Source organism: Diaphorina citri, unplaced genomic scaffold (genome assembly GCF_000475195.1).
Source record: "Diaphorina citri unplaced genomic scaffold, Diaci psyllid genome assembly version 1.1 scaffold706, whole genome shotgun sequence".
In the NCBI taxonomy this organism is placed as follows: Eukaryota; Metazoa; Arthropoda; class Insecta; order Hemiptera; family Psyllidae; genus Diaphorina; species Diaphorina citri.
In genome coordinates this window covers 20,559-38,653 of record NW_007378139.1, presented here as the reverse complement: position 1 = coordinate 38,653, position 18,095 = coordinate 20,559, and the positions used below count along the sequence as shown (strand labels likewise).

Sequence of the window (18,095 nt, the reverse complement as noted above, 5' to 3'; positions counted from 1 at the left end):
AAGACAAACAAGGCATATTGTATTCTGTTTCAGATGACCCTGGTACCAACCTATTCGAAATTTCTCCTGGGCACCCTCATCAGTATTACCTTCATCTATCTCCTCTACCTTCCCATAGCTCAACATCAACCAGGCATGTATCCGCGCTCTCTACGTAAGTGTAGCAACTTTATAGTTTTTTTTTTCTTGGCACAGAGATTCGATAAATTATGTAGATCAAACATATATTTAAGCCCTGTTTTTAGAAGGTACGGTTCGGTCGTTATTCCGGACCAAAGTTCCACTATTTAGGGCTATACAGGGAAAAAGCTCACGACTTTACCTTTAGCAACAGGTCGCTCAAATTTTGTAGACAGCTTCCATCGGAACGGCTGGCTTTCTCCTATCCTATTTCCCTTCTCTCTTCAATTTCGGGACCATAAGACCTTAGGAGTTACAGTTTTCTCTATCAGACCTTTTAAAAATAATAATTAAAACATTTTTTTTTCCACTTGTTCCTCAGATGTGAAAGGCTGGGAGTTGAGCAAGTCGCGTAACACTTCCCTGTACGTTCGTCCCCAAACGGAGACTGTCCTCATGTGTGGCGCCTTGGTTTGTCCTCCCACCCCCCTCACACTCCTCATAGTGGTATCCTCCGCGGTTGGTAATTTCAGCATGCGGAGGGCGGTCCGCGAGACTTGGGCTAAGGAATTGCCCTCGCAGACGGCGGTCATTTTCTTCATTGGGAGGACCGAGAATCAAACCTTGGTGGTAAGTGATCAAATTAAGTGGTACAATAGGTTGGAGCCACCCTACATCGCGTTTGTGGTGATCCTCGCTCGCGTCAGTACTTGGTTTAGAATATTTCTTCTGACCATCCAAAGAGGCAATTGCTCGAGCATCATGAGCACTTTGCCCTCTGGAAAGATCTTAGACGAAGTATTTTATTAATAAAAATAAAAATACTTGACTCTCAAAAATCAAATACATTCTTAGTGGTCTCTGTAGGCATGCCTCTTTTTCCTTTTATCATCCTGTCTTCCCGTGTTCTTCGATCTTTTATTGTCTCGTAATGTGTAAGATTTAAACAAATTTATACTTTCTCCATCATTTCCAGGAATTAGTAGACGAAGAGCAAGCCAATTATCAAGACTTGGTGCAGGAAGATTTCGTGGACTCCTACAATAACCTGACCATTGCCAGCATCATGATGCTCAAGTTTATTACACACCGGTGTACGCATGCGCAGTACATAGCCAAAACCGATGATGACATTTACTTCAATGTGCACAAACTCTACTCCATTCTGACGAGTCCCAAGTTTAAGCGGGAGAAAGTCGTACTGGCTGGGTTCCTGATTAGGAAAGGTCGAGTCATTCGGACTCCCACTGAGAAATGGTAAGAGTATTCCCTTCCCCTCATGATCAATATTCGGAAGGATTTCAAGGGGAAATGTTTAGGGTGTGTTGTTGTTGTTTGCAAATGTTGGGAACTTGGCCATTAGGTCATTCTTCCCCGTGCATCTGCCTCAAGCAGAGGGACTACCATCATTTGATGGATGAATAATTATGTATATTTTTCTTCCATTTTATAATTAAGAAATGTGTGTTGTGTCCTTCTAATGATAGATTCCTTGCCTAAAGTAGGCTTATAGGGTAGCATTACCAGATTTTTAAAAAAGATTGTAGAGTTGTTAGAATTTTATTAGCAAAGAGGCTCCTTGTAGTAACCCTGTGATATCTACAGAAAAAATCTCATCTCCATCTCTAACATTTCAGCTTCACCGAAAATAATAAATGATAATTATTTAGAATTTTAGATAGATTATCTTAGATAGGCACGTGTTTTTGATGATAGAAATCGGGAAAGTATCTCAGAAACGATTTGAAGATTCCGACGTATGTTTGTTGTTTACAATAAATTTTCTAATGTTATATTTTTTGCCTCGAAAAAAGTAGTCAGATAAACGATAATTAGATGGTCCTTCCCATTAGGGCTAAAAAAAAAAAAATATATAGGTACCATACCTACCTATGGTAATTGAGTTTATATTTGCAGGTATACTCCGGAGTACATGTTCAGCGGGGATGTATATCCTGACTATCTGTCTGGCATTGCCTATATTATGTCATTCAAAGTTGCTCGCGCCCTGTACAATGTGTCATTACAATTACCTCTGCTTCATCATGAAGATGTGTTTATAACAGGTAACTTTTGAAACTTCAATGTTAGCACACTTAAGTAAATAATAATAATAATCTATTGGAACTTGGGTCTGCCACACATTGGAAGCACCGTCGCGCGACTTTTAGTAGGTAGCGATGTTACCTGATAATTCAAACCTATGAAAATTAAACAAACCTCTCACACTGGAGTCGCGTGACTTAGTCTGGCTCGGGGGTTTTAAAGAGGGAGGATACCAGCCTGAAATTTCCCTCTGCTAAAGAAGTAGCAAAGGTTGAGCGCGTAGGGCATACACTCGTAAAATTTTTGTAGGCAAAACAAATGTCAGCCCTAAACAATCACCCAAGCTAGGGCTGATTGAGAGGCTGACGGAAAAGGCCGACCCCGTCTGAACACTGGAAGCAAAGGGCAAAAATATTGTCTTAGGTAATCTCTACCATTCCATCCCAGTCTATATGTCTATGACTCTATGTTCTAATCCCGAATGCAAAACAAAAGAAATAACATCTCTAATCTTTTTTTCATCTCTTCCTAGGTATCTGTGCCAAAGCTGCCGGGATTAAGCCCCGATATCTACTGGGTGTCTCCAATCGAATGCACTACTTTGACATTTGCAACGCCTCCTGGTACATAGTGGTTCATAGGTACACCCCGGAGCAGCTACTTCGCCTGTGGAAACCCATTACTGAACAGAGGTGTAATCTCACACTCAGCTCGTAGTTCTGAACGTTCGTTTTACCCCCGAGGCTTCAAAGTGAGTTTAAACTCGGCTTAGGTTTCCCTCTCATTTTTAAAAAAAAAAAAAAAAAATGCCAATCAGATTGCTTAAACCGAGAGTGTTGTTTTCCTTCTTTTTTTAAAAAAAAAAAAAAAAAAAAAAAAAAAAAAAAATGCCAATCAGATTGCTTAAACCGACATTTAAATTTAAACGGAGTTTAAAGTCACTTTGTGTACCCGGCCTTACAGGCTGGTGTTTTACACAACCTATCGTACGATTCAGAAACGTAAGGATGTGCCTTAGGAATCTTAGGATAGAGAGATTTCGTTTCAATTTACCGACTTTTGCATTTATACAAAATGGCACAAGGAATTTTCTACGCACACGAATATTTTAGAAGTAGACAATGTAGATATAAATAAAATTCTTGGGCTAAAAAATAAAAAGACATTATCAAAAAAATAATATAGCTCATCCCTAAAGGGGATTTAGCTTAAAAAAAGTTCAAGTAAGATTGTCATTGCAAGCTAGGAACTCCAAGTCATATCTTGCTGATTAAATTTGTAGTCACATGTCACAAGAAGAAACAATAAATAAATAAATAAATAAATAAAAATAAAAACTAGTTTAGCTAAATATTTATTAAATCAGTAAGAATTCTCAGTTGCAGATCTCACTTAGAGGTTGTCTCCTATCCTCTTTTCAAATACTCATTTCATTGAACAGAGCAACATATGACTTTGGATCCTTGATCGTCTAATGTGCCAAATTATTCGACCACTTTTGGTCCAGAAACTTGAATTCCATTGTGATGCAGAATGTTAAGCAGGATTACAGGATAGCTTTTGTGAAAAGAACAAAATGTGATTTTATTGCTATGTTACTTTAGTTCTTATTCTTATTTTATAAAAAGACGTTTAGGGATTTTTCTTATAGTTTAAAAAGAAAAAAAGTTTGTTGAACTATTTGTTTAGTGTTAATGATTTTTGTTAACATGATTTATATTTTTGGCCTAAACAATTGTACTGAGATCTGTAGTGTTAGTTTTAACTTTTTACCTTCCTAGAGTTTAACTCCCCGCCGATTTATCTTATCAAGGTTTTAGCAGGAGATTTAAGCGTGTGAGAGAATGACAGTGATAATATAATGAGAGTAAATCGTTTGAAGAACGTTCAAACAGGACGAATAATGAAAATTATTAAATTAGAAGAACATCACTTAGGACTTAGGACTGATTACTTCACATCATATTGGTGAGACCTCTTTACTTCAAGGATAGTAGTGTCCAGGTTTCTCTGTGTAATAACGAAAATACGATGCGTGTGCCACCACTTATCTTGAGTGTTTTCTCACTCCAGTTTTACTGTCGAAACTATAATCAGCCCTAATGCTATAGCCTTGAAATGACATTATGCATGTTAATTTTATAGATGTTGAAATATTTTATGTTTCCTCAGGAACATGTGAGTTACCAGGTTGTTTATTTTCTGAAGTAAAATTGGACTGTTACCATTGAATGAGGTAGATTATTGTAGTGTATAATAACTAAATGCAGATGTCAAATTGTATTTTGTCCTCATTTTAAGGTTTATATTTAAGTCTTCGAACCCATTGTCTCGGTAGTTTTTTACCTTTAGCATCGGGAGCCAGCTCTCTGATTTTGGGATATAGTGTGGGGCATGATATAAGAGCTATGGATCCTTCTTTTCCCGCTCTACACACCACTTCTTCTGACAATCTTTGAGTTGTGTTCTCATCGTACCAGAACTGACTGAGTTGCTGTGAAAGATATTAAAAATAAAATGTCTTTTATTAATCATTACAGAACTGGTATAGAAGTACTTCAATATGCAAACTGGGAGCACTTCAATATGCAAAGCCCAGTTAGTTTAGAAGGTGGCACGTCAGCCTTGGTCGCGGGTTCGATTACCAACCTGGCTTTCTCCTATCCTTCCTTCTCTCTTTGTTTTCAAGACGATTAGACTTCCGAGTTACAGGTACCTACATACGTCTCTCAAAACTCATAAAAATTGGAATAAAAATTCAATAGCATTAACTAACCTTCTTCTCCTTATGCTATTGATCCTTTTCTCATGAAATAAGGCCTACAGAGTTATTTTTAATAACTTACCCAGTCCTCATCAATGTTAATTTTTTTCACAGCTTCATCATTGTCCATTGCACTTTGGAGCATCTCTTCTTTTTCTTTCTTTTCAGCTAGGAATTCATTGAGAGCTCTCAGGGTGTCTGCTGACAAGGCCACTTCATCATCACTGTCATTTGCACTCATCTTATATTTTTCTCTAAATGTTCCCTATACAAAAAACAATGGATCTATGAATGGAAACCTTGATTTATGGCTTCCATTCATAGATCTAAGGAAATCAACTGAAAACTCAATAATAAAGTGTGAAGGACAAAACAGGCGAAATCATTTGCTAGATTGTTTTTATGGCGAGGTATGAATTTGCATTTTTTGACACCTAGAAGTCTCAAAGCCAGATTCTGCATGATTTCCCCTGAAACAGTGTTTTTTTGTTTTTTTTTTTTTTTTTTTTTTTTTTTTTAAGGGATTTAACGTCCACTATACAACTTCTGAGGCTTTAGTGACTTGGTTTTACCCGTCTACTCCCATTGACCTCACCCCGCCCAAGTAGGGCCTGAAAAAGCCAGCAGCACGCAATGTTAATGTTAAGAGGGAACTGATAACGGAGGTCCTATCGTTTCAAAATCACTCTAAAAATTCAATTTTCATTCTCAATGTCCTCAGATGTTGTCGGATTTCCTATACCGCGCTCCTGTGGACAACATAGTCAAACTTCTGGTCGAGAAGAACGTTCCTGTATTCATGTACGTGATGAACACAACTGTGGAAGCATTTCGACTGCTCAGATGTTGTCGGATTTCCTATACCGCGCTCCTGTGGACAACATAGTCAAACTTCTGGTCGAGAAGAACGTTCCTGTATTCATGTATGTGATGAACACAACTGTGGAAGCATTTCGACTAACGTCCTTACCCTGTTATGGTTTATATTCATGGTGGAGACTTCAGTCATGGGGCATCCAATCTTTTCCCTGGACATATGATGGCAGGATTCTATGAAGTTGTGGTGGTCACTATCAACTACCGATTGGGAGCATTAGGTGAGAATATTATCATCTCATTATGTCAATCAACATTGCCTGAAACACACCCAAACTCTCGGTTGATTGACATTGATTGAGGTCTACATTTGTCAATTGATGTACACACCTTGAGATGGACAAGGAGGTACATAGTCTCCCCAATAGGTATTTTGTTGCAGTCATATAGAAAACCTGTTTGAAAACATGAATGTGAAATATCCATTCCAATTTTTGTTGGTCGTGGGAATCAAACCCAAAACTCTCTGCATGAAAAGCAAGTATACTGTAGTATACATTACCACTGTAGCATACCAAGTTTTTTTTTCGTTTTGTACCTAAGCAAGTAAGCATGTGAAAGAAGAAGAACCCACTTTGGTCCATACCAAGTTAATAACAATGCCAAGTTACATACACTTTGATCCTTACCAAGTTAAGAACTATTTTTATTTTATTTATTTCAGGGTTTCTAAGTACAGGCGATCACAACTCGCCTGGGAATTATGGTATTCTAGATCAAGCTATGGCACTACAGTGGATACACGGCAATATAGAACATTTCAACGGGGACCCGAATAGTATTACCCTGTTTGGGCCGGGTGCTGGGGCAGCCTCAGCGGGACTTCTAATGGTTAATCCTAGAACACGAAACCTCGTGAGACGAGTGATAGCTCAGGTAAGAATCAAGCGTACTAGAAGGCGCCCGAACATCAAGAGTTAAAAGCGCCACCCGGCCTATATTAACACGAAATGGTTTCTAGGGTTAATCCTAGAACACGAAACCTCGTGAGACGAGTGATAGCTCAGGTAAGAATCAAGCGTACTAGAAGGCGCCCGAACATCAAGAGTTAAATGCGCCACCCGGCCTATATTAACACGAAATAGTTTCTAGGGTTTTCGGCATTTAATACTTGAGTGAAAGGCTTGTCTGGCTGGGGGACGTTAAACAGGGAGTAGACCAGCTTTGTCTGGCGGGGGACTTTAAACAGGGAGCATTCCAGCCTGAATTTCCCTTGCTAAAGAAATAGCAAAGATTGAGTGCGAAGGGCATCCACTCGTAAAATTTGTAGCCAAAATCAAATGTCAGCCCAAAGCAATCACCCTAGTTAGAGCTGATTGAGAGGCTGACGAAAAACGCCGATCCCGTCTGTACACGGGAAAAGGCGAAGAAAAAGAAGAAGATAGTTCCCTCTATCAAACTTGAGAGGCTGACGAAAAACGCCGATCCCGTCTGTACACGGGAAAAGGCGAAGAAAAAGAAGAAGATAGTTCCCTCTATCAAACTTTTTTCCAATCCTAGGTATCTTTAATGGGGCTACTTTACTAGTTCATTAGCATGCTATGTATTTGTGACCTTTTAAATAGCTCCAAAACGTACCCCATGCTTATGACCGAATATTGTGTAATAAAAAGTACCCCATATTAATAGTTATGGTCTATTGCGTACTTTCAGAGCGGCTCAGCCACAGCAGACTGGGCATTGATTCAAGACAGGTGGCGAGTACAGAACACGAGTCGCCTGTTTGCTCAACATTTGGGCTGCAGTTTTGAATCGTCGTGGAAAATCGTCGACTGTTTGAAACGAGGCAGAAGCAGTCTGGAATTGGGCAACGCTAATTTTCGAGTAAGTTTTAAGGTTCCAGGGTCACAAGTTTAACTCTCGGTGATTGGCTAATTTTTATCGGATTTTTTTATTTTTATTTCATTCTTCGATTTCGGGACGATAAGACCTCAGTAGTTGCAGTTTCCTCTATCAAACCTCTAGGGGGAAAAAACAAGGTAAATTGTGCCCCTGAATAAGTCCTTATTTATCGGTACTTACAGCAATCATATAAATGTCTTAGAAGTTACGAGATGTAATGTAATAATTTATTAAAAATAAACGTGAAAATTCTTAAACCTTTTATCGGATTTTTTTATTTTTATTTCATTCTTCGATTTCGGGACGATAAGACCTCAGTAGTTGCAGTTTCCTCTATCAAACCTCTAAGTAGGGGGAAAAAACAAGGTAAATTGTGCCCCTGAATTAGTCCTTAATTATCGGTACTTACAGCAATCATATAAATGTCTTAGAAGTTACGAGATGTAATGTAATCATTTATTAAAAATAAACGTAAAAATTCTTAAACCTAATATGTAGTAATATTTTGTATTTCAGCCACAAGTGGGCATGTTTGCGTGGGGCCCAGTGCTGGATTTGAACTTCACAGTGCCAGCGGATCATTGGCACGATGGGTGGTACCAGAAGGATTGGTACTTCACCAACTACACCACTGAGGAGTACATTAGAATGGGGAGCTTCAGTCGAGATCTGGCGTATATGACGGGGGTCACTACACAGGAGGCGGCCTATATTGTGGGTAAGTTATGACGACCTTTAGCGCCTTTGTGGAGTGAGTTTTTTTTACTTTTAATAGGTACCTAATGTTGAAACAGAAGATGTTTCATAACTACAAAAGATACTTGTTCAGAAGTCACATCAATGGAAAATTGCTACAAAAAGGAGCTGTCCTCAATAAGCAGTGACCAGTGTTATTAAGTTTTTTGGTTTAGGTTAAACACAAAAGGAGCTTACTTTTTCACTGTCGTGGCTTCTGAATAATAACCCTACAAAATAACAAAAACAGTGAAACACTCGTCTTTTTTTTTATCAGGACTAAAAGTGAGTACCTACTAGGATTAAGGAGAGTCACAAAAGATCTAATCAAGCCACAAAAGATATGTATGTATGTTGCAAATGTCGGGATCTTTGACCATTAGGCCATTTTTCCTCTCGCATCCCAATATTTCCCTACAATATCATTGCTGGTTTCCAAGGCAGGACAGAAGTTTAGGTGTGAGGAGTTCATAGGGGCATTCAAGGAACATAAAGGACAGACTATTTCAGGAGGGTGAATCACTATTACAGCGGTGACATATTCGTACGTGACGACACAGAGCTGACCATGCCTTCAGTGAATGGTGTCGCCAGCAGCGGTATAGACAACCGGGACCAGCGTAGTGTCAGCAACATCTACGAGTATCGAGATACGCCCCCTATCGGGAGCCAGAAGAAGTCCGAGGTAATAATGTTTATTGTTTTCTATAAAATAATCTCACAAGTAATCATTTTGTCCCTTTTTGAGTACAATTAGTACTTTTCAGGAACTCTTGTTGTTGGTGGTGTTTTTTTTTTAATGTCGGGAACTTGGCCATTAGGTTATTCTCCCACGAGCATCCCAATATTTTACCACGATGCTGTTGCTGGACTTTAATGCAGGACAGGAATTTAGGTGACTGGAGTTCATCGGGGTGTTGAGTGAGCAGAGCGGAAAATTCGGAACTCTTGTTGTTAGATGGGTATTTTGTAAATATTTGTCTTTCTTGCATTCTCTTGTTAAATTGTTACTTACGTCTTCTTCATTTTCTCTCTTCTTGTTATAATGTTTGTTTTCTCTTTTTGTTATTTATAATTTTATTTCTCGTTTTCTAGTCATAATCATATTTCATTATTTATTTTCCAGGTCAAAGGGAAAATGAGCGCATCGAACCCGAGTCTTCGGACTGGGAGCGGGAGTGCAAGCTCGCTGAAAGACAGCACGAGTGTGGTGAGCTCGAATCCCATTGGTTCCTTGTCTCGGTCGCCCGGAGGTCTGAAGAAGGGAAGAAGTCGAAGTAATACGCTAGATACGGACAGTGTGCCGCAGACGACGGTGTAGAGTGTGGCAGGTCTAGACTGACAATATCAAAATCAAAAGTCGAAGTAATACGCTAGATACGGACAGTGTGCCGCAGACGACGGTGTAGAGTGTGGCAGGTCTAGACTGACAATATCAAAATCAAAGTCAAATCCCACCATCGACAAAAATTTTGCACTCAACGGGTTACTTTCTGGTGTTCTCGTGTTGACCCGTCACCTAAATGGGAAGTATTGTGTCTCTTCTCGCCCATCTGATGAGACGCATACTATGACACAGACCAGATGTGTCTAACGTAGCAGTTGTTTTATTGCTACGAAATAAAAACGGCGGTGAAACATGTGTTGACTGTTGACCAAGACCAATGGTCGGTTTTACCAATATTTTTTCAGCCTCTAGAAGGCCTGTTAAGCTAACAGGCTGTTAAGTTCGATTTGATTTGCATGGGCTTAACAGGCTAACAGCCTGTTAGGGGTAAAAAAAAAAAGGTTGGTGAAACCCATCCCAAGCTTTTACTCGTCCCTGGAGCCAGCGGCGATGGAATGCACCAGTTCCCCATGGATCACTGAAGTAAAGCAACGTTGCGCGTGGTTAGTATCCGGATGGGTGATTATCTGGGCAATGTATTATTATATTAATAATTTTAGACAGTATTTTTTTTTTTTTTTTTTACACATTTTGATCTCAAACTTTTCAAACCTTTTGACATAGACTAGCATAAGCTCCGAACAAAATTTTCATGTAGTGATGCAGTGCTTTGTGTCTTATTGTTTACTCACAATAAGATTGTCTAATTTATACTGTATACCATTATTTTGTACTGATTTTTCTTATAAATAGCTTTAATATTTTCTGGATAGAACTCAATTTCGTTATATATGTAGTTTCGCCCCCGTAAAATACCTTCATGATGAAATTATTATTATAAATCAGATACGGTTAATGGATGGAAATTCGTATGTATGTTTTAGGAGTAGTACCTAAAGTCCTTAAAAACAAACATGGTTATAATTTATTTATTCGTTCACAACCAAACAGTTGTGCTTTTTTTGTCCGTCCACACTTTTTTCATATACTATTTTATGTATAAAATTATGCAATTTTCTACATTTTCATAACCCTCGCCTCCACTGTGTTTCCATACAGTTCGGTCAGCAGGATAGATTTTTTTATTATCTGAGGTCATATGAAACCCCAGTATGTTTGTACCTTGTTTATTTCCTCAGTAAATACTACTCCTATACCCACATATCAATTTTTATAAATTTGCCGTATGCTTGTAGAATTGTCAGATAATATATAATATATATTTTTTTATCTATCTTAAAATTAGAGCGAAATTTCATGTTTTAAATTATTTTTCTTGAAAAATCAGACCCTAGGTCTTTTTTGATTGCACAGCAACAAAATATGGTGCACAAATTTATTTTTATAGTTAGTTAGTAAGTAGTTGTTTCTGTTTTAAATTAAAAGATATAAATACAGAGTTACTATCTCTGGCAGCCTATTGCTAGTTTTAGTTTACCTTTCATTGTCAACTGGAGGCCTTAATTGAGTTTATAAAATTAGGTTAATTTTACCAAATGTACAACAATAATAATTATAAATAATAATCGATCAATAAATGTCCTAAATCATATTACTGCCCTCGTACTTAGGTGTACTCGAGATAAGGAATACGTGCATTTTTAACCCCATATCCGTCCAAAAATTAATTTTGTTTATTATATTATCAATAGTTTAATATTACCTATTATATTATTGTGTTCATAATATTTAATTTTACGATAATCAAGTAGAAATAAATTATTGTAAGTTAGAAAGAAACATCAATCAAAGTTGGTTTAATTTATTCAAATATGTACATTTTTAGGAGGCTCCGCAAATACTTTCCTTAGCTTTTGTTTTTCTTTTGCCAGCCTATTTAGCTTAGTTGGTAGTGCGTCTGCCTTGTAAGCGCTAGGCCGCGGGTTCGATTCCCGCCCGGGGCGGATTTTATCCTGAAAGTATAATGTTCGTCCTCGGAACGGCTGGCTTTCTCCTATCCTGTCTTCCTTCTCTCTTCGATTTCGGGACGATAAGACCATAGCAGTTACAGTTCCCTCTGTCAAACCTCTTCAAAAAAGTCACCTTCATGCATAGATATTTCTACCTGTGGACTACCTGAATGTATCGCTCCATACGCACGAGTGTCCTGTCGTTTCCTTTTATTTATTAGATGATCCCATTTTTAATTGTATTGAAAAACACAGGGTGTCCGGTAGAGGTTTAATTGTTTTCATTTCCTTATGCAGGTTCTGTTTTCTGCACTTGGCAGATGTTCACTTCACAGTAGGTAACTCTTATCAAGGTAAGCAGGTAGGTAGATACAGGACACTGAAGTAAATATATATTCAGGTACACATTTCACAACACAACTAGGTACATGTCTGAAACTTGGAATTTGTATTGTGCCTGTTGGATATGCGATTTTATTGTTGTGACTTCTAAAGTCTAAATTTAAACCTTGTCTTCATATCTGAGCCTCAAGAGATTTGAGTGATGACTTTTTTTCCATCAATATGAGTTCTGTCACATTCTGTGGTTGTGTCCAATGTACACGGTCCATCTTCCATGTTGAGCTTTAGCCATGATCTCAAAACCACTTGTTCTAACTTATAGTCAATACCTACATCTGTTCTGTAGTCAATACTTCTTAATGTGGGCAGATTTATTTGTTGATATTTTGAACTAGACCAAGAGAAGAAAATTCTCAGTCCTGGATAAAATGGATTACCTATTAAAGACCTATCCTAGTGTCCTAGTCTTACCTCAATAATATATCAGTTCATCTGAAGAGAAGGGTAGAATAGAAACTGATGATAATCCCACAGGCCAAGAAAATGTTGGTAATCCAAAGTAACTTGATGGTCACTGTCACTGTGTCACAACACTAATATTATTTTTATCACCACTTCACTTCACAGGGATTATTGAAGATTTAAAATATGTTAAATATTAATTTTGAATTGTTAAGACTCTTGAGGAGTTAGATTTCTACCCAAATTTATTGAAAATTTAAAAAGATATTTGAATACCTATAACAAAAGAAACCAAGTTTGGTGCACTGTCAAGAGGAATTTGAAAAATAAAATGAATATTTAATGCGAATGAAATTCGGGTCTCCAGTGTGAATCCTCAGGAGCATACATAGAGAACATAACAACTAAACATAGGTAGGTACCCATTACTCTCCGTGGTATTAATTATTTAGGAGGCTCTTCTTAAATACTCGTAAATCCACCAATATAGGTAGAGTGGGGGTCTTTTTATTTCTCCTTTATTTTGATTTCAATAAACCTTAGTTCAAACGATTTTACTAGACTCTATTAGACAAAATAAACCCCAAAATTATACTAAGTTACTTGGACCCCAGATTCTACTGTCTTCCCTTGCCTATAAGCACGCCATTGTTCACAAGCAAACTATCAATCAGGTCGGTGCTATACCGAGAAAGTTAGTAACAGTTGCTGCCCTTACCTATAAGCACGCCATTGTTCACAAGCAAACTATCAAACAGGTCGGTGCTATACCGAGAAAGTTAGTAACAGTTAAAGTGTAGGTTGTTTAATTTTTTTAAAAAAAAAAAAAAAAAAAAATCTATAAAAACTCATAGATCATAGTATACGTACTTAATTTCACACGAAGTATTTTACCTAGTCATATTTCTACGCTGAAGAGTTTCCTAGCCCGACAAAGTCCTTTTGGAAACAATGTGAAAACTTGAATATCTTTTCATTAAAATGAGAAGAACTAGATAGAGCGAGATCAAAGATCAATTTTTACGAAAACTTTTCAGTGTAGGATCAATATTTTTAGAACAAATTTTCCTTTTTATATATATAATTTATATTAGGTAATTGCCTTTTTTTATGTGCTCTCTATTTTAATCTATGATTCACCGTATGTGTCGTAATGAGTCAGGGCAGATAATTTGTAGGGGTGATGTAAGAACCTATTTTCAATTAGATTTTAGTGGACGCCATCATTTTTATTAGGAAAAGAATAGGGAATAATATTGATGGTTTAATCATTCGAACTCCATTTGGTGGAAATTTAGAAATAAAGGAATAATACCTCACTTTTTTCAAAAGGCACAATTTATGTACGTGTAGGAAAATTTCATACATTTTAACCCGACTCGTCCCGAGTACCTACCAAATAATTCGGTCCCTTCTTTAACCCTTTCAGACCACGGACCCCGATTCAAGCTCCCCATCATGTACGTGAATGGCACGCAGCATTATTCCACACGTGACATGTGTCGCTACCTGGGGCGTAAATGTCGCACATCCAACCTCATGGGGGTCGGTATAACCTTCACGTGACATCGTCCGCAGAAATACGGACTCTTCTCCGCGTCTATCTTGACAAACCGGCACTCCAAATGTTTCTGTGCGAGCAAGGTTAGATGCGAGTCGAGAACTTTGCTATGTTCAGACTCGTGCGTGAAGAAATGAAGCAGGACATTGGGAGAGCGCTGGAGAACTCGAAAGATGTCGCGCTCCTCTATTTCCCGATAATCGCCGTGACCTGGCGAAGAAAATAGCATTATGATTATTTTTTTTAGGTATTAGCATCATCATTATATCAAACCGGCACTCCAAATGTTTCTGTGCGAGCAAGGTTAGATGCGAGTCGAGAACTTTGCTATGTTCAGACTCGTGCGTGAAGAAATGGAGGAGGACATTGGGAGAGCGCTGGAGAACTCGAAAGATGTCGCGCTCCTCTATTTCCCGATAATCCCCGTGACCTGGCGAAGAAAATAGCATTATGATTAATTTTTTTAGGTATTAGCATCATCATTATTATATATAAGTAGACTTTATTAATAAAACATTTGTGCATCAAAAAAGAAACATCTCCAGAAAACATCACACTAGGGAACTTTATTAATAAAACATTTGTGCATAAAAAAAGAAACATCTCCAGAAAACATCACACTAGGGAACCCCTGCTCCATCTTCCAAGTTCATTATGATTAATTAATTATTTATTATGATTAAGGCATTGTGATTAATTGATTATTTATTTACGAGTAATGAATGTTTTTTTTTTCTTCTTCTTCTTCTTCTTCTTCAAGAGGTTTGGTAGAGGAACTGTGTAAATTGTAACTTTACAGAGGTCTTTGCGTCCCGAAAGCAAAGGAGAACAGGATAGCCGAGAGGAGAAAACCAGGCGTTCCGAGACCGAAACTTATCTATTTCGGATAAAGTTCGTCCCGGCCGGGAATCGAACCCGCGACGTAGTGTTCATACTTCTAGAATTGCTTTGTAATATTGTAAGTAAGTCAACTTTATTTTTGATATAATTATTACTTAAGAAGATATTACTCTTCTTCCTCTTCTTCTTCTTCTTCTTCTTCTTCTTCTTCTTCTTCTTCTTCTTCTCAAACACCTTCCTCTTTTTTTTGTGTTTTATATATATAAGTAGACTTTATTAATAAAACATTTGTGCATAAAAAAAGAAACATCTCCAGAAAACATCACACTAGGGAACCCCTTGATTTTTACTACGATGATAAGGAATAGTGATAGTAAGTAGAGGAGCAATGGGCGTTTAGAGGACAATACGTGAAGATTCATTCTTAGCATTTAGGGAACTCTTGTTAACTTTTTTTTTTTTTGTTGTAACGTAACGTTAGTTTTGTTCATTAACAATATTAATTCGAGCTTGATAATTTAATAACATTAAATTAATATTAATTTTTATATTTAGTATACCTACGTATTTATTGTACAGGATATTCGGTTTGAATGTGTACCATGAATCTGATGCTCATGTTTGTCAAACTGACGTTGAAAATCTCAAAATCAAACAAACGTACTTTGGAATGAAAAGAACTTTTAAAAGGGTGTTTAGTGTTAACGCGTTATTTATGTATTATTATTTGAGAGAAAGAGAGAGAGAGAGGATACTTCTTTTGAAGTCGGAATAAAAAATTGTGGTACACAATCTAGCTGATTCTCCTGAGAAAAAAAAAAAAATATTTATCAGTAATGATTGAAGTAAAAAAGAAGTTATAACATGATTTATTTTGTTATTGACATTGGTCCTCTTTTCATTCTAGCTAAGCTTAATTATTGGAAATGGCACTCCATTCCTTATGTAGATAGTGATAATATAACATGTAGCAGGACATGGTAAAGGAAGAAATACATTTCGTCTAAGCCTGTGAGATTCATTGGATTTTTCCTATTGGAAGTATTGGATGACTATGTTGAATTTCCAAGAGGAAATGTAAATCGTATCATGGTATCACATCTTTGGAGAATTTCTTACCTGAAAGTCTTGCTCGTGAACATTTATGTGGTATGTTCAACATAGGATTCGTATCAAGACAGGCCTGAATCGAAATTGACAAAACAGGCGAAATCATTTGCTAGATTGTTTTTATGGCGAGGTATGAATTTGCATTTTTTGACACCTAGAAGTCTCAAAGCCAGATCCTGCATGATTTCCCCTGAAACAGTGAGAGACACGAATAATGGTAATCTATTATTAAGGTTTTATTTTTCAAGATGTTTCACAGAGGGAACTGTAGCTGCTAAAGTTTCATCGTCCCGAAATCGAAAAGAGAAGCAACACAGGACCTTGATGGAGAAAGTTTAAGATGTACGAAGCCATTTTTTATTTCTTAATTAATCCGTTAAACCCACTTCTCAAGATACAAAAAGCAAAAAACACTCACTATGGAAAAATGCGGAAACTAATTTTGTACTGAACAGGAAATCGGGCGAAAACCAGGTATGCACTGGAATCAAGTATCAAGAGCTGTTGTTTAAACTTAGCAGTAATCAATTGAAACTTACGAGAGTTCAAGGTTCCTCAGACTGCTGATAAGAAAAGAAAGGTCTTTTGAATTTAAGATCCTGACTTGGTAGATGTTTACGTTGATTGTCAATGATTCCGGTTTTTAAAAACAAAAACAAGAGAAAAATGTGGATGTGTACGAGTATGCGACTCAAATTTGAGAATTTAAAATTTTTACTACCTAGTGGCCATAGTTTCGGAACCGCTTCAGAACATAAGGGGCTGAAAGCCCAAATTTTACTGTCTATTTCGATTGTGACATTAAATTTTGGGGTTTAAGCCCCTTATGTTCTGAAGCGGTTCCGAAACTATGGCCACTTCAGACTCATAGTTTCAAAACCGCTTCAAACATAAGGGGCTGAAAGCCCAAATTTTACAGTCTATTTCGATTGTGATTGTGACACTAAATTTTGAGGTTTAAGCCCCATATGTTCTGAAGCGGTTCCGAAACTATGGCCACTTCAGATTTTTATGGTTCGGCAGTGGTCACAGGGTCGAATCTTTTTTTTTAGTACTGCTTGTTGCATTGAATTTCTAAATAACAGGCGTTGCTTTAGATTTAGACTTCGCGATTCGACTTTATGAGCACAGGTTAACTCGTTTTAATGTAGGTAACAGAACTATTGACAAGTAAGCATGTAAATGGTCAATCAATAATACCTCACTTTTTTCAAAAGGCACAATTTATGTACGTGTAGGAAAATTTCATACATTTTAACCCGACTCGTCCCGAGTACCTAGAACTACTCAGAAAGTAGGAAACTATTGAGGTAGGCTTACAAGGTTAAAGCTCTCAAACTTGAAATTTGACAAGCTAATAGGAAAGTACCCAAGTACATAATAGGTATTTGCTTATAGCGAACTAAAAGAATACATTACTTTCCTTCGTATATAGGATACGGAAAGTAAAAACACAAAATATGCATTTAAACATTGAAGACGATAGAATGTCGAGTGAGAGATTGTGACTAGTTTTATCTTGAGAGGGAAATTCTTCCTTACGTTATAGCGTTATACACATGAATATTTAGAAAAAATAATGGTTTCGGGGATCAAACTCAGAATCTCGGTTCCTCGTATATAGGATACGGAAAGTAAAAACACAAAATATGCATTTAAACATTGAAGACGATAGAATGTCGAGTGAGAGATTGTGACTAGTTTCATCTTGAGAGGGAAATTCTTCCTTACGTTATAGCGTTATACACTAATACACATGAATATTTAGAAAAAATAATGGTTTCGGGGATCAAACTCAGAATCTCGGTTCCTAGTGAGGATATTGTTCATTTTTATTAGTTAAATGAAATGTTTACAGTTTTATGGTGAGTTACCTATCATAGATTCAAAGATTTTCTTTTTGTGGGAGGGAGGCGCCATCTTGGAAGAAAAAATACAACACTAGCGCACCTTGTTTTTTAGGAACATCCCTAAAAAAATAATAATAAAAAAAAGGAAATTGGGATGGAAGACAAATAATACCTCACTTTTTTCAAAAGGCACAATTTATGTACGTGTAGGAAAATTTCATACATTTTAACCCGACTCGTCCCGAGTACC

At 37.2% G+C, this 18,095-nt stretch overlaps 3 protein-coding genes and 1 pseudogene across 4 annotated transcripts in view; 2 read left to right on the top strand and 2 right to left on the bottom strand.

Annotated features, from left to right (window-relative positions):
• The first annotated feature begins 6 nt into the window (after window positions 1–6).
• LOC103511361 (beta-1,3-galactosyltransferase 1-like) lies at window positions 7–2,973 on the top strand. 2 transcript variants are annotated; one of them, XM_026825145.1, is made up of 5 exons: window positions 7–133; window positions 503–750; window positions 1,097–1,377; window positions 2,038–2,186; window positions 2,699–2,973. In XM_026825145.1, exons 1-5 carry the CDS (start codon window positions 34–36, stop codon window positions 2,881–2,883), a joined length of 963 nt encoding a protein of 320 aa, XP_026680946.1. In that variant the 5' UTR covers window positions 7–33; the 3' UTR covers window positions 2,884–2,973. The 2 variants fall into 2 exon arrangements, with proteins under 2 accessions (XP_026680946.1, XP_026680945.1); XM_026825144.1 differs by having other exon boundaries at window positions 7–154.
• A 1,489-nt stretch (window positions 2,974–4,462) lies between these two features.
• Window positions 4,463–16,630, bottom strand: LOC103511360 (EEF1A lysine methyltransferase 1). Its single transcript, XM_026825140.1, has 3 exons — window positions 16,414–16,630; window positions 5,013–5,195; window positions 4,463–4,660 (listed from the first exon to the last, which is right to left on the bottom strand). The coding sequence occupies exons 2-3, from the start codon at window positions 5,169–5,171 to the stop codon at window positions 4,463–4,465; spliced, it is 357 nt and encodes a 118-aa protein (XP_026680941.1). The 5' UTR covers window positions 5,172–5,195; window positions 16,414–16,630.
• LOC103511359 overlaps window positions 5,892–18,095 on the top strand; it is a 32,011-nt pseudogene continuing 19,807 nt past the window's right edge.
• Window positions 15,264–18,095, bottom strand: part of LOC108252650 (EEF1A lysine methyltransferase 1) — a 9,957-nt gene continuing 7,125 nt past the window's right edge. The window contains exons 5-6 of the mRNA XM_026825147.1: window positions 17,370–17,397; window positions 15,264–16,188 (exon numbers count right to left, since the gene is read on the bottom strand). Of these exons, the coding sequence (XP_026680948.1) occupies window positions 16,058–16,188; window positions 17,370–17,397 (159 nt within the window). The 3' untranslated portion in view covers window positions 15,264–16,057. The remainder of the gene's footprint in view (window positions 16,189–17,369; window positions 17,398–18,095) is intronic.